The 17,110-nt window shown below is 40.7% G+C and overlaps 1 protein-coding gene across 2 annotated transcripts; it reads left to right on the top strand.

Annotated features, from left to right (window-relative positions):
- Positions 1 to 1,331: 1,331 nt before the first annotated feature.
- slc7a4 (solute carrier family 7 member 4) lies at positions 1,332 to 16,512 on the top strand. 2 transcript variants are annotated; one of them, XM_036562173.1, is made up of 5 exons: positions 1,332 to 1,599; positions 4,781 to 5,873; positions 8,125 to 8,870; positions 12,342 to 12,450; positions 15,643 to 16,512. In XM_036562173.1, the coding sequence occupies exons 2-5, from the start codon at positions 4,892 to 4,894 to the stop codon at positions 15,843 to 15,845; spliced, it is 2,040 nt and encodes a 679-aa protein (XP_036418066.1). In that variant the 5' UTR covers positions 1,332 to 1,599; positions 4,781 to 4,891; the 3' UTR covers positions 15,846 to 16,512. The 2 variants fall into 2 exon arrangements, with proteins under 2 accessions (XP_036418066.1, XP_036418065.1); XM_036562172.1 differs by having other exon boundaries at positions 1,332 to 1,633.
- Positions 16,513 to 17,110: the final 598 nt, after the last annotated feature.

Raw genomic sequence — 17,110 nt, 5'->3', positions numbered from 1 at the left:
AACAATTATTTTAAAAACTAAAATTATAATATTCTTACACAGAAGAAAAGGTCTCTGTCTTTTCGTAAGGTAAACAAAAAAAAAATCAATTACTAATACAATTCATTGAATCCTGCCCTCTGACCAATGATGGCTTGGATAGGCTCCAGCTCCCCCTGCGACCCAGAAGGATAAGCAGCTTAGAAAATCTGTTAATGTGTGCGTGTGTTTGTGTGTATGTGTGTGTGTGTGTGTATGTGTGTGTGTGTTTGTGTGTGTGTGTATGTGTGTGTGTGTGTGTGTGTGTATTCTTAATGAGCATTTCAAGCTCTTGTGCTGTCAGGAGATATACATGCGCTCTGGTGGACCATGTTCAGAACTGAATTTTGTTAGCAGGTTAATCTGAAGTATCATTTCACATTTCCGCTTCTGACCAGCACAACAGACTCTAAAGCAGTTATTCAACCCTATTTCTGGTCAATGAAGTGAAGCAACAACATATCCTGTAAAAACAGGAAAGTTGATGATGAAAACAAAGTGCTTCAAATGGAATGAACAGAGAACTGTGTTGGTTAGATCACTGTTTCTCAGTCCTGGTCCTGGAGGCCCACCACCTCACACATTTTAGTGTCTTGCCTGCTTTAACACAAAATCCAACTAATGATCCAACTAATCAGCTCATTGACATCCCAGGATTGAGTTAAAATATTAAAAAAGGACATGCACTAACATGTGCAGGGCAGTCGGACCCCAAAACCAGAGATGAGAAACTGCACCAAACACATTAGATCAGGTTTTCGTCATCAGCTCACTGTTTTAGCCAGCTGTGTTGTTGCTTTACTTCTCAGACCAGAAGCTGTAAATATATTTAAAAATCTACAAAAATATGTGAAATTATTTAGCAGTTCAGTCCACTGAAATATTTAGCTGTGAACTCTTTAATAAATACTTTGTTTTGCAGTCTCAGTGTCTGATGTTAAATCCAGTACTTACTGTCAGACACAAGGCTGGATAGACAGATAAATGGATGGATGAATGGATGGATAAATGAATGATTAAATCGAAGAATGAATGGATGGTTGAATGAATGCATGGATGGATGGATAATTGGATAAATGGATGGATGAATAAATGACTGGATAAATAAAATGGATGGATGGATGGATGGATAGATGGATGTTTGGATTGATGGATGGATGGATGGATGGATGGATGGATGAATGGATGGGTGAATGAATGGATGGATGGATGGATAATTGGATAAATGGATGGATGGTTGAATGGATGGATAAATGGTAGAATGAATGAATGGATGGTTGAATGGATGATAAATGGATAAATTGATGAATGGATGGAGAAATGGATGGATGGATGGATAAGCAACTTGATAAATGTATGAATGGATGAATGTATGGATAAAAGGCTGAATGGGTAAATGGATGAACAGATAATGGATGAATGGATGGATAAATAGATTATTGGTTAAATGTATGGCTGCCACCTGTGCACCAGTTTGGGTGCACTGTCCCTTTAAGAGCTGAGAGCTCGTGCGCCTCCCTCCGCCTTAACCGTCACTGAGCTCCATCAAACAGCCGGAGATAAGCCCGTCTTTCCCCGCAGGTGATGTTCTACCCTCTTCACTCGCTCTTTACAGGTGATGGCTTGTTTTATTGAACGTGTTGCTCTGGGTTTCAGCGATAGTGTAGAAGTGTGTGTTATTAGCCTAGCCTAGCCCAGCCTGTCTCCGTGGCGGAGCAGCAGCAGCAGCAGCTGTCACTGTAACTACATTCACCCTGATAAAGGACGACGAGAGGCGGACAAAACACGATAAAACACATCTTTTATTACATTAATGCGTGTTTGTTAGCATATCCCGGCGTCTGTACCGCTCCATCTCCATTTTGTTGTGAATTATTAATTCTGCGCTGTGCGGCGGAACCGCGTTTCAGCACTGGATCAATTCAGCATCGCCTATGGAGCACGAATTTCCCGGTCCACCTTAAGTAGCGCAGCAGTTGCGTTCTGGCGCTCTGTGGCGCCCTATGTAACCACCGCACCATTTAAGGTGGAACGGAGAATTCGAATAAGAAGCGGGCGAATAAGAAGGCAATTCCGGCCTCGTGGTTTTTAAACGTTGTGTATGTTCCCGTATGGAGGAGGAATAGTCTGTAACACTCTCTAGTCTAATAATTCTCCAGTCTAATAGCTCTAAACTGAAGGGAAGCAGGAATGAGAGCAGCTCAGGATGGAGGATCTGCCTGCTCTGCTTCTGCTTTGGACTATCTCGTGTTTTATCTGCTCTAGCACACCTGATTCAGGCCCAGGCCTTTGCTGTAGGTAGAGCAGAAACATCATACTGCCACAGAGGGACCACACAGTCCCCTTAAAACTGGAACAACACTAAAAAGATCATTTACTTATTATCCATGTATAAATAGTAAGATTCTTTATTCACCCATAGACCATATAAACCAATCAGGCATAACATTATGACCACCTCCTTGTTTCTACGCTCATTGTCCATTTTATCAGCTCCACTTACTATATAGGTGCACTTTGTAGTTCTACAGTTACAGACTGTAGTCCATCTGTTTCTCTGCATTCTTTGTTAGCCCCCTTTTACCCTGTTCTTCAGTGTTCATGACCCCCATGGACTCACCGAGCAGGTACTATTTGGGTGGTGGATCATTCTCAGCACTGCAGTAACACTGATGTGGTGGTGGTGTGTTAGTGTGTGTTGTGCTGGTACGAGTGGATCAGACACAGCAGTGCTGCTGGAGTTTTTAAACACTGTGTCCACTCACTGTCCACTCTATTAGACACTCCTACCTTGTCGGTCCACCTTGTAGATGTAAAGTCAGAGACGATAGCTCATCTGCTGCTGCACAGTTTGTGTTGGTCATCCTCTAGTCCTTCATCAGTGCATACAGGACGCTGCCCACAGGACGCTGTTGGCTGGATATTTTGGTTGGTGGACTATTCTCAGTCCAGCAGTGACACTGAGGTGTTTAAAAACTCCAGCAGCACTGCTGTGTCTGATCCACTCAGACCAGCGCAACACACTAACACTAACACACCACCACCACGTCAGTGTTACTGGAATGCTGAGAATGATCCACCACCTAAATAGTACCTGCTCTGTGAGGGTCCATGGGGGTCCTGACCCCTGAAGAACAGGGTAAAAGGGGGCTAACAAAGTATGCAGAGAAACAGATGGACTACAGTCTGTAACTGTAGAACTACAAAGTGCACCTATATAGTAAGTGGAGCTGATAAAATGGACAATGAGCGTAGAAACAATGAGGTGGTCATAATGTTATGCCTGATCAGTGTATATCTGTGAATTACTGCATTACTGTTCAAACTGCAACCTTGTTTGCCAGTTGAGAGGTTTCAGCAGGTATCTTATAACTGGAGTAACATATTGTTTGTCTCTCATTTATGTAGAAATGTTGAGGTTGTTATAATTACACTGGGCATCCCAGCAGTTTGCTGTAGTACTGTTTGTATTGCAAACCTTGGTACCAGATGAGACAGTTGTCTTGAGGTGATTTTGGTGGTGGGATCACTAAATAGGTTGAAAAGAACCTGATTCAGGTGGAGCTCAATAGTAGACATTATTTAAAAAAGCTTCTACACCCATTTGTACTGTAGTCTCTCGCCATCTGAGAAGATGAAAGTGAGACTTTATGTTGTGTTGTTGTAGAGATTCATTCTGAAGGCAGATCTATAAGAATTAAGCTGAGTCAGCTGTTAGAATGGCCCCTGTAAGCTGTGGTTAAATAGTTTATATTCAGAATTTGTTTTTGTCTGACCCTAAAGCTCTTATGTCCAGCATTTAAAAGCATTAATTCTGTGAAAGTAATTTGTACAGTATTTCTTTTCTCCTAATGGAGCCAAGACATGTTTGGTGTCTGCAGTTTGCTTCTTTGCTCTAGAGCTAATGTAGCTAATGAATATTGAAAGCTAATTTTCCACATTTCCACTAGAGAGGTCATCAAATCCCCCAAACTTACACTGTGTAGCTTTAAGTAATCGCTAATAGATTTCCTTAGGTGGTTTCTGTTGCTGCTGACTTAAAGTTTTCTGTGAATTGGTGCAGACAAAATTCAGACTTAAAGACGGATGCTACTACTCTTTTTTTTAGCTAAACTAAAACTTAATATTGTCGTAATATTTTTATGGATGATTCAGGCCAGTCCTGGTCTTTTGGTGGGACGTTTTCATTACTTATTGTCAACATTAGTCTTGTAGCTGCAGTGTAAAACTCAAGAAGCATATTTGACTACATTTGGGGTAAAGAGAATATTGTGTAAATCTCATTTTTTTGCATTAAAGTGCCCAAATTTTGAAAAAGTGTGATATGTGAACATTGTTAACGTTACAAAACATACCATTCACTGCCCAATCCATACAGTCTATATATGGAAACTAAGCTTAAAAAACATGGTTTCTGTGATGTCATGAGAGCAAACACTCCTATTCAGCCTAGAGAAGCTCTGCCTATTCATGCTGAAATTATAAGGAGCCCAGGCTGCTTCTTGAATGAAGCACAATACAGGGCAGCCAATCCAAGCAGATCTCTTTTACATAAGTCAGTCTTAAAGGCATAGTAACAAAACAAGCCTGTTTAATTGTAAGGGATAAAGAGAGGTCATAAAAAGGTCAGTTAAAATTGAATTACGACTGTTTTTGGGACACGATTCCACACATAAAATCATAAATGGACTTCAAGAGAAAAATAAAATATGAGAATAATGTAGGATGTGGGCCTGTAATGCATGATTTGTCTCCCTCTCAGGTATGCAGGGCCTGTGTCCGGTTCTGAGAAGGATGGATTACGTGTGAAGCAGACCCATTTTTCATTATCTCTCTTTCTCTGACCGCTTCCTGCCCTTTTTACTGGATCACCATGGCGTTGTGTGTCCCGGCCTGCTCTCCGGTCGCGAGGTTCTGCCAGAAACTAAACCGGCTGAAGACGCTGGAGGATGATGTTATGGCAACATCTCTGAAGCGTTGTCTCTCCACCCTGGACCTGGCGCTGCTCGGGGTTGGCGGAATGGTCGGATCGGGCCTTTATGTTCTCACGGGAACCGTTGCCAAGGACACAGCTGGACCGGCTGTGGTCCTCTCTTTCCTCATTGCGGGCGTGGCCTCTCTCATGGCAGCACTTTGTTATGCTGAGTTTGGTGCACGGGTCCCAAAGACAGGCTCCGCCTACATGTTCACGTACGTCTCTGTTGGCGAAATATGGGCTTTCCTCATTGGCTGGAATGTCATTCTGGAGTATATGATTGGTGGGGCGGCCGTGGCCCGGGCTTGGAGCGGCTACTTGGACTCCATCTTCAACCACCGCATCCAGAACTTCACCGAGAGTCACGTGATGCGCTGGGATGTGCCTTTCCTCGCTCATTACCCAGACCTCCTTGCGGCAGGCATCTTGCTGGTGGCTTCCATGTTCATTTCGTTTGGCGTGCGCGTCTCGTCCTGGCTCAACCACATCTTCTCCGCCGTCAGCATGGTAGTGATCACCTTCATCCTGGTCTTTGGCTTCATGCTGGCTGACCCAGCCAACTGGAGCGCTCGAGAAGGAGGTTTCGCCCCCTATGGGCTGTCGGGGGTCATGGCAGGAACAGCCACCTGCTTCTATGCCTTTGTCGGATTTGACGTCATTGCGGCTTCCAGCGAGGAGGCGCGGGACCCTCAGAAGGCCATTCCCATAGCAACAGCCATCTCCCTGGGCCTGGCTGCCACAGCCTACATCCTGGTGTCCACGGTTCTGACGCTGATGGTGCCGTGGCACACGCTGGACCCAAACTCAGCACTCTCTGACGCCTTCTTCAGACGGGGCTACAGCTGGGCCGGCTTCATAGTGGCTGTGGGGTCGATCTGTGGTGAGGATGTGCTTTTGTTTTGTTTTTTTTAAATATAGTGAAAATATCATTCTCATTTTGAATGTTTGCTGTCATAATATTATAAGACTAATTCACTTATTTCTTAAAATATAATTTCTGACACTTTCCTCAGATAAAATTAGTTTGAAAAGTAAAATATAATTATCATAATATATTCCTACAACAGTCTTAAAATGAAAAATATTAGATTTATATTTATTAAAGATGATTTCCCTTGCCCCAATATAACTGTTAACTGTATCTGTGATTTTGTGTTTGTGCCTGAATCAATCTATGTCTGTATGTTGGAAACAAGGCTTTGACTAATAGTGAGGTCACTGGAGGGCCAATGCACAACCCACCTAATTCAGCTAATGAAGGGCTTTATAATTAGCTGATGAGGTAATTGAGAGCATTAAAGCCGAGAAAACAGCAAATCCTGCAGTGCTGTGCTCCTCCTGGAGTGCATTTTGTGAACTAGAAACTATTTCTGGCCTATTTAAAAGAGAGACCAAACTGCATCTTACAGTAAAAGCTTTGTGTTCAAAATGATGTAAATGTAAATGATGTCAGGGTGTAAATGCCTCTGTCAATCCAAAATTGTGGACATAAAATGTTATTTTTTATCAGGGAAAGCTCTCAGACCTGGACACCCTGACCTTTTGTTTGATGTTTGCGATGTTGGACATATATTGACAATATGAGAAATGATAAACTCTGATTAAAATAACGAGTCTATGATTGCAAGCATACATTCCGTTTATTTGTTTTCTTTTTTGAAAATAGAAAAGCAACTAGAATAAAATGCAAAATTACAAAAGCACCATTCACTGTTGTGCAAAGTGTGAAATAAGGATAAATGCAGTAAAAGGGTGCTAAAATATACAGTTGGCATTCCCTGACCAGATGTTTCTACATGGACCTAAAAACGAATTTATATATGTTAAATTTCTTGAAAGGTCTTTATGGTGATGCAGGTTTGTTGTGACAGTAGCCATTACTGCATCATACATTTTACACACAACTTTGTGAGTGAGAATAGTCACCATGCTTAAAGCGTTTTGCCTGGTAAGTAGTTAAAGATTAGTTTTTTTAGGCCTGTCATAATCATGAAATTTTAGCTGACAATTAAATTGTTAACCAGTATTATTTATATAACAATTTAATTGTCTTTTATTTTATACAAGTAATAAAATACAAGTCTAAAGCAGCTACATTGGCTGTCTTGCGTTCTAGCTCTTTATTTTGCAGATAACAATAGAACACGCTGTACTGTGTGTACCTAGTCTACAGTTTCATAGTTGGTGTCAACCAAAGCATACATTTTTCTATTGAAATTGTGAAAATGTGAGTTAAAAAAACTTGTTTGGCAAACATACATGCTAAAATTAGTATTAGCTACACTGCCTATCAAGTTAACAAGTAAACATTCCCCCTAAACCATAGCACACAGCTAAAAGTTAAACTTGTTAGAAATAGAAAAGTTAGAAGGAATAAGTTATTTGTTTTATTTACAATTATTTTGCTCAAGCCAGCTAATGAAAACACTTTAAGCTGACATTATGCTTATTGCAATTCAGTATGACTGTGAAATCTAGTGACTGTGGAAAGCAGTTGTGATTTGATTAAGTAAATGCGATTATCTCAAATAATTGCTAACAGGTGATTATGCAATAATTGTGATTTTTGAGCTGTGCATGTGTGGGTACCTGGCTCTGTGTGATTGTGTGATTGGCTCTGTAGCTGAGTGGTTAAGTCACTCTGCACATCTGGAATTTGAGCCCTGATTAAGACAGTTAGTCATGGTTCCTAACCCTGCAATGTCTTTGCAGTCCTTAAAAGGAAATTCAAAGTTTCTAACATAATTCAATCACTGAGATGTAAGCAAAGGCATTCAGAGAGGTCTGATGTGTCTGTAAACCAACAGACTCAGATTTATTTATAGTGATGGTGATTGGAACCAGGGGTTGTGATGTCTGCAACAGACATATATCCAATTTATTTACTATCCTAATTGACAAGTGGACCTATTTATGTCTTTCTTTACATTTTGACCATTTAATTGAGCAGAAATTTTAAAAAATGGGTATGATTCTTCATAATAACAAGAAACTAGGATTAATCTCACCCTTTCAGAGCCACAGCCAGACACCTTAGAGGCATTCTAGAGGCATTGCCTTCTAATAGCATTAATTCTGTTTTGTGTTGCTGCTCTTCAAGTTGATTTTGTGTTTCTGTGATTCCTCTCCAGCCATGAACACAGTTCTGCTCAGCAATCTCTTCTCCCTGCCGAGGATCGTGTACGCCATGGCGGAGGACGGCCTCTTCTTCTCCATCTTCTCTCGCGTCAACCCTGTCACCAAAGTCCCAGTCATTGCCATCCTCGTCTTTGGAAGCCTCATGGCTTTGCTGGCCCTCATCTTCGACCTGGAAGCTCTGGTCCAGTTCCTGTCCATCGGTACTCTTCTAGCCTACACCTTCGTAGCAGCGAGCGTAATTGTGCTACGTTTCCAGCCCGAAAAAAGCAGCAGTGCCTCAGGTGGTGGAGGCACCAAAACAGACGCGTCGTCCACGGCCTCCCCCAACCAGCCAGAGACTCAGGGAGTCCCCAGCATGACCAGATCTGAGACCCAGACGCTGGCGCAGGAGGCCGGAGAGCTGAAAGAGTACGAGTCCTTCTCGGATAAGCTCCAGTTAGTGGAAAAGCAGAAGGCAGTTAGAGAGCGACGAGCCCCAGGCATGCTCAAGGCTCGCTGGGAGCCCTATTTGGGACGTTTGTTGGGCGACTGCGAGCCAGGAGACGTGGTGGCCTTCTCCGTACTCGCTCTGATGGTCAGTGCCGTTTCCCTCTGTGCTGTTCTGGTGTTTGGGAATAGCTACCTGCACCTGCCCACATGGAGCTTTATCCTGCTGCTGGTGGTCTTCAGCCTGGCCTTCTTCATCAGCCTGGTTCTCATCTGGGTCCATGAACAGCAGACCAAAACGAAGACTTTTCAGGTGAGAAAAGCGGTCAAATCCAGTTACACCGATGCTGCAGAAGAAGTGTGAGGTTAATACTTTTGTGTACAGTCAGATTCAAAAATGTAGTTTTTGAAGACCATGAAGACCAGAATATCTACTTTTTCAGGCTTAAGACTTGAACGCTGGACGTAGTGTGTCAGATTAGTGCTGGACGATTTTCACGATTAATTCGGTTAATTTGAATTAACGTTTTCACACGATGTCAGAAATGTGACAGTCGAGATTGTACAAGTTTACATTGCTTGTACTTAATTAAAATACCAACAAAAACTTAAAATTTTCAAGACGTATGAAAAATGCATCTTAAGCTTAAGCCTGTAAGCTTTAAGGAAGCTGCTTGCTACTCTTAAAAGAATATCACTAATTAAGGTGGTTCTTTTATGTTTTAATTATTGTTATTACTTTTGTTACAAATTTAGTTGTGCTTGCACAGTCTTAGTCCCTTGAAAGAATTTAAAAGTAACCGCTGTTTGCACAATTTAATAATTATAGGTGGTGCTATTATTTTTGCATTTTTAGAGTCTTTCAAATTAAAGTGCAAAAAAGAATTTTGTCTTTTTTCAATGGCATTATGCAAGAACCAAAAAATAAATCGAGAATCACTAATAAAATTTAAAATAATCGAGATTTTATTTTTTTGCAATATCGCCCAGCCCTATGTCAAATGCCAGTGATTTGTGGTTGTGATGACACAGCATGTGGGTGTTTGGTTGCTTCTGATTGGTCTAACTCATCTAAAGGCAGTTTACAAGCTCATTATTAGGCAGAGCAAGCCAAATTTATTTATACAGCACATTTCATACACAAGGATGATTACATAATTGCATAAATAAAACAGTTATAGGAAAAAGAGTAAAAAAAGAGTAAAATAGATGCAATAGAATAATAACATGCTGCAAAGATACAGAGTGCAATAACTTAAAGAAATAAAATAGTAATTAATAGGAAATACACAAAAACAAAATACAAAAGCAAAAGTGCTTAAATGTCATAAAAGTTAGCTCAGTGAAAATGAATAAATGGTCTTTGAGCTCCATTTTAGACACACAAAAAAATGTTTTTAACTTGGATTTAAAAACCATTACCCTTCATTTAATATCTTTTGTTCCACTTGTATAAAGGATTACAGTGAAATGCTTCCCCATGTTTAGGTTAAATTAGGTTAATTAGGTTAAAATTTCCCACTCAAAAGATGACAATGTTGATAAAATAGGCAGTAATTAAAATTGCAGCTCTTTCAAATTGCAATGTCAATATAAAAACAATTAATCATTCATTGTACATTTCAAGCCACATCTTCTATGGTATATGCAAGTGTGGTCTGAGTTTAATATAGTACAGTAATAGTAAGATGCTTAGTGGTGCCACTGTGTCTGGTCTCTGTCTCCTAGCTTGTCCATTGTGCAGTAGCCTGCAGTCTGAAGATCCCTACACGCTTTTTTAAAAATTGAAAAATCAAGTTTTACCAATACTTCCATTCCTATGAAGCTTGAAAAGACTAGTGTACCTAGATAAAACTGCAGGAACAATCCAGGAATAGCCAGTTGCTCAGAAAATCTATACGGATGGTAGCCATTTGTTTACGAAGCCTTTAGACAGCTTGCGAGTGCTCTGGTTTGTGCTTCACTGTTGTTTTGTCTGATGAGTTGTTTTGTCTGTTGGTGCAGCATCACCACCCACTTACATTCTCTCACCACTCTCAGAGCACAGGCAGAAGCTGTGAGTGACTCATAGTGATGAGGCAGACTCTTTTATCTCCTCCATCAGGAAGTAGACACTTCTCTTGCAACTGTAAAAGCAGCATTATATCACACAGAGACCACACTGGAATATACAGGCTTATATGGAGTCACTGCTATTAATTCCACTCCACACTCACTGCACTTATAAGGCTGTTTACAATGTATTTCTGCCTGAATTATGAAGGTGTTGCTGTTTTTTTATATGTTCACCATCTGTCTGAAGGCCTGTATTCATCTGCTCCACTGTTTTTTTTTAAATGAAGGGTATTAATAGCGAGTTTGTCCTCCTTTGCTGCTGCAACAGCCTCTACTCTTCTGGGAAGGCTTTAGATTAGATGTTGCTGTGAGGATTTGATTGAGCATCAGTGAGGTCAGGTACTGATGCTGGATAAACAGTTCTGTATCACTTCAACTCATCCCAGTGGTACTGGATGGAGCTTCTTTACTCTAGAGAACACAGTTCCACTGCTCCACAGGCCAATGCTGGGGGGCTTTATACCCCTCTGACCCACGCTGGGCACTGGGCGTGGTGACCTTAGGCTCATATGCAGCTGCTCCAGAGTGTCTGGTTCTGTTGGTCAGTGCTTTTATTTAGAAATTGTAGCTTCAAGGACAGTTGAATACTAATGTCAGCAATTGGTGCACCTTAAAGTAAAATAATTCACTTGTTGCTGTCCAGGAACAGATTATAGTCTTTGAAAGCCCCCCATGTCTTTGGAGGCCCCCTTTCTTTACTTCCATTTCTTCTTTGCTTTTCTCCTGAAAGCACTGCTCTGGTAACACTTATGGTCCATTATCAATTCTGTTCTAGAAGCTACAAGACAATTAGTGTCATGCGGTTGAAAAACCAACACAGGGCCTCTAATTTGATATCAAACAATCAAAAGTGCTCCTTGTTTTTGGCCACATTTTAACCCTGTAGGACCCGTTTTTGTAAAGAATACCACTCCTCGGCTGGTGCTTGGCCTGAGGGGCCTGAGAACAGCTAACATCTATTTAATGTAATTCAACAGCTAATATTTATTTCAGTTATTTAGTCATTTATACATATGTATACATATATATTTTTGTAATTCATCTCATTGGCCATGGATTTTCCTGGGTCTTTGAGCTGCCTCAGTCGTCTGAGCCCCCCACGAGTTCCATTGGCCAAGACACTAATCCATCTGTGGGGGTGTCTGGAGACCTTTGCATGTTGCTTACCTCACTAGGTCTGAATGATTAATTAAGAAATTTGCTTTACATAGACATCATCGGGATAGCAGTTTTCTGCAATTTTAATTATATGCTTCACTATTTTATGATGCTTTATTATTAAATATAATATATGTGTAAATAAATAAATATTTCTATATCTGCAAACATCTGCTTTGGGTGGAGTATTGTTTGGGTCTTGTCTGGCCCCCAGCACTACCTCATATCCAGTGAGCACAGCTCTGCAGATATGCCCAACATGAGGCGTGCTCGCCATGGCCTCTGTGAGTTACACTTACCCATGAACCCCTTCCCTGCGCTGAGATACAGATACTTTTATGTACATTACAGAACTTTAAATCAGCCATGAAATGGCTCAAGCCTGGAAAACTGGATGTGCTGGTCTTCTTTTCAAAAACAGGTCTGAAGCAGTATTGGTCAGGAAAATTGCATTTAGATCTTTCAGCCTCGTACTGTAATGTGTACTGTAATGTGACTGTGTGTTCTGCAGGTTCCTCTGGTTCCGTTTGTTCCTGGGGCCAGTATCCTGCTGAATGTGTTTCTGATGCTGAAGCTCAGCGCTCTCACCTGGCTCCGATTCACCATCTGGCTGGCTGCAGGTACCGGACAGGCACTTTCTATCCGCACACACTTATGCCTACACCAGTGTGGGCAGTATGATGAAAAATGTAACACCACGATACTCTAAGACATTTTTTCAATACCACTATATGCATCACAATATTTAGTTCTTCTGAACCAAGACACCATCTGCTGCATCCAGACTCCTACACACATACACATTACCTCCAGATTTGCTCCCATACACACACCACCTACTACACACTCCTAATATTCATATTATTTTCCAAAATGTGATGATGTATTTCAAACTTTACACTCTACATACAGTAATATATTTAACGTATACTATATTTGTAAGAGTGTACACGAGCATTATCAAATCATACAATTTGGCTTAAGAGCTGACAATCAGAATCAAACTGTTCTACTGTGCAGCATTGCTTACACAAACATGATCTGCTTGAAAGATTCAGCAGAGGGAAACCTTACCTGTGAGCCCATCACAAAAGTCCACATCTAAACTATGTAAAACAGCATAAAGATAAGCTAAAGACATTTTGGAAACCTTTGCTCCAAAGGCACGTTTGGGGGGCGGGTGGGGGGGGTTAGAAGCAGCATTTGATGAAAAGAACACCTTGCCAACTGTTAAGCATGGGGGCGAGTCTGTTATGCTTTGAGAAAACACTGCACAAGTAGATAGAAGCATAGATTCCACTAAATGTTGGTAGCACATATGAAACAGTTACTCAAGAAACTGAAGCTAGAAAGAGGCTGGCTTCTACAAAAGGACAATGATCTAAAACAGATCTAATGTGGAACCGTCCTCACTGTCCCCTGACTCGCTAAAAATCTGAGGGTAGATCTTAAACATGCTGCACATGCAAGTTGGTGGAGGAATATTGAAGAGTGGGTGCAGATTACTTAAACAGGAACAGAAGGACTCATAGCTGGCTTCAGAAAACGTTTATAAGCTGTGACATCTGCCAAAGATGGTGTCCAAATGTTGCACAGTATTATTTTGTTTTTTTAAGTTAATCAAACAGAAAGTAATTGTGTATTAACATCTGCAGAAAAAAAATATTTTCTAAAATAATTTGCTTCAGATGTTGTACTCTACACTTCCCCTCTTTTTGTTAGTCCTTTTAGGCCAGGGTGGGGCTCGGCCTGCTCCACAAACACTAACACACACACACACACACACACACACACACACACACTTGGGCAGGTTAAACAAAGGCACACCATCTTAGTCAAACAGTGTAAAAGGCAAATTAAACAACTGAAGACTGAAGCAGTGCTGACTTTATGACCACTGGCTGAAAGATTCAGTACCCTGTGTTTATCTTTATGATATTGTTTGAAGGCTTTTAGTTGTTTTGCTGTCTTGTGCAGATCATTTCACTGGTTATGAGCTTGTGAGTTAATGTGTGTGCTTTGTTCCTTTTATAATTCAGAGAGAGAGAGAGAGAGAGAGAGAGAGAGAGAGAGAGAGAGAGAGAGATAATTGGCTATAGAGCAGTCAGTGAGAAAACAGGATCAGTTAAAACTCCATTACTCCATCAGCTTGAGCTCCAGTTAACTCTAGCCTAAACTGTTTAAACAGTTAACCTGACTGTACCCGCCCCACACACACACACACAGATCTGCACATTTGTCTACATACTTACTGTTTGCTCTGCACACACTATGGGCAGATTTGTGAGCTACAGCAGGGAACTAGACACAGGTAACTTTGCATGATTTGCTAATATGGATTAGAGTAGTATTCAGGTGTAGTTGTAGTGTGCTCGGTATTGATCAGAATTGCTAACAGAAGTACTAAGTACTGTAATTGGTAGTGAGAGTACAGTGTTGTTCATAGTGAGGCCTGTTAGCTTGATGACTAAAATCATTGTCCTCAATAATTTGCTCAAATTTGACCAAAAAAAAAAGATTTTCTTTTCCATCAAAGAAATTTTGTTATTTTGTTATAAATACAGGGGGCCAAAAGTCTGAGACCACAAGTGAAGATGCTTCTATTTTGCATTCATTTCTAATTTAATACACTTTTTTCATAACAAATTATATTATCAGCATAACAAACCAAAATCTTTAAAGATTTTAATATGAATTTCAGAATTACTTAATGTTTGCCCCCTTCTGCTTTAATGACAGTGTGTACTTGAGCTGCATAGACTCTGATCACCAATGTTGAGCAGATCAGATCCACTTGGAGGTTGTCTGCTTGAATGAAAGCAACAAGAAGGAAGGAAAAAAAAAATCATAGTGTCACAAATCTGCTTAAATTTGATTCGTGACCTAGAAATAGTGCAGAATATTCAGTATCGATTCTTTCCTTTTACTTCCTTTTACTTGTCATTATTTTTCAGATTTTTCTCTAAAATTCTCTAAAATTTTTCGTTTTTTATTTCTAGGATTAAATGAAAAATTCCCAGATTTCCATAGTGGTCTCAGACTTTTAGACACACTATATAAGAGTGGCCATAACAAGTTTCAATAAGCTTTTCTGAATGAGAGAAGAGGACTTCAGCTTTCATTACTCGAGGTCGAAGGGTGAAGCTGGAAATGCATTACTGGCATTAAAAAAGGAGTTTCTTGAATAATTTGCCTTGTTAACACGATGCAGCTCTAACAGCCCAAAGTATTACATCGTCAGTTATTACACTATGAACAACTTGTAAAAAAGACGTAATATATTATTGAAGTATAATGTAATAGGTGTGATTTGTACAAATATATAAATAACAGAAATTTAAAGGGAAAAAAAAAACAACTTTACTTTTAATGTAAGTCAGTGGAACCAGACATTTTTCCAAGTAATTTCAGGCCGTTTCTTTTGGTCCTTTCATCATGTAATTTACACACAATGTAAAGGACGACAGGCATTTTCAAATTATGCCAAAAACTGACAAACGACAAGGTTTTCTTCCGACAGCACTGATTTATTTGAATCAATTCTAATGATATATGGTGAGAATGGCTTTAAATAATGCTTAGGTGGCTAAAACTTGTGCACAGTACTAAATGCTGTGTAATAATGTATACATTTTATGTACAGTTGAAAGTATACAGTAGTTTACAGAAAGACAGCTGTAAATAAGGTAATTTGCCATGTTTAACTCTTACATCCTAATGAAAGGTGATGACACTCATATTCTCTCTCTCTCTCTCTCTCTCTCTCTCTCTCTCTCTCTCTCTCTCTCTCTCTCTCTCTCTCTCTCTCTCAGGTCTGCTGGTGTATTTTGGTTATGGTATATGGCACAGTAAGGAGGGATTGCGGGAGCTGCAGGGTAACGATGTGTCGGCGCGTTACGTGGTCCTGCCGAGCGGGAGCCTGGTGGAGACCGTCCAGAACGTCCAGCCTGAGGGACATCCACACACACACGCCACACACACACCAGACACCAACGACCCGCCGGCCAACAGATGATCTGTCTCTGACCTGGAACATGTGTGCAGCAGTTTATTTGCCAGATAGTCGTGTGTGTGTGTGTGTGTGTGTGTGTGTGTGTGTGTGTGTGTGTGTGTCTGTGTGTGTGTGTGTGTGTGTGTATGAGTTTTTATTTTATTTTCTCTCTCTCTCTTTCTGCTGTGCTCTGCTCTGCCTTTCATCTGCCTTCTTCTTGTGAAGAACACAAATAGTTTCTATATCAGGGATTATTTATGATCTTCAGGAGACACTGAATCACTGAGTGTCTGTGAAAATCCACCCGTTTTATGTTATGACAGACTTGCTTTTGTTCACATGCTCAGTGGCAGCGCCGACTGAGTTTAGCCGCTGTTGCTAAGCTGAAGGGAAACTGTTTCGTTTCCAGTCTCAGTTCATACAGTTTCTGTGTGCAGTCAGTTGGAGTTGGTTGGGCCTCGCTGTTCCAGCCCGCTGTGTGACCCACTTAAAGGAGCATTTCAGTCAAACCATGCTAATGTTGCTAACTGTGAATGAAAGTGAACAGTCACCAGTTAGCATTTAGGCCCAGTCACACTTGCGTTTACCAGCAAATTTTCACAACCGCAAGCAATGGAAATTGCCCCATTGAGCTAAATTTTGCCACTTTTTGGTGAACTTTGAAATGCAAATTTGCATCTTTGACCGATCATGCTGCTGCTTCATCACCTCCAAAATGGAGGAAATGCTAATGTAACCAGAGTCTCGGCAAAAAAACATTAAACTGTTCTTCCATACCGGCTATTAAAACCACCGACCGTATGATATACAGTCAGTCAGGAGACTCTATTATTATCTTTACTTGTGTTTTTACTGTTTGTTTTGGATGAGTTAGCCAGCTTGCTAACTCTAAGGCTAACCAGCTACACAGAAGTCAGTTGTGAAGCCTAAGGTCATTTTTTTGCTACAGATCTTTGTGTAGCTCTATGCTATGGTGAGTATAGTTATCTGATACAACTTTGTTATACGTTTTGCTGTTTATGGGAGGAGTTTGCCAGCTTGCTAACTGCTATTTTAGCTTCCGGGCTAACCGCAGCTCCACAGGTCACCCCATTGCCACAGGTCACCCCGTTGGCTATTTTTTGTTGTAGAATTATCTGATATAATTATATTCAGTTTTGTATTACTTTTTATGGTCAGTGAGTTCGCTAATGTGCTAACTGCATCGACATTTTTTCTGGATCTTTGTGGATCCTTCAAACGAGCCTCAGTCACACCTATTTCAGACATGAATTCCCCCTTCCGTTTGA

This window comes from Colossoma macropomum, unplaced genomic scaffold, assembly GCF_904425465.1.
Source record: "Colossoma macropomum unplaced genomic scaffold, Colossoma_macropomum, whole genome shotgun sequence".
Classification (NCBI taxonomy): Eukaryota; Metazoa; Chordata; class Actinopteri; order Characiformes; family Serrasalmidae; genus Colossoma; species Colossoma macropomum.
This window is presented reverse-complemented; position numbering and strand designations above follow the sequence as displayed.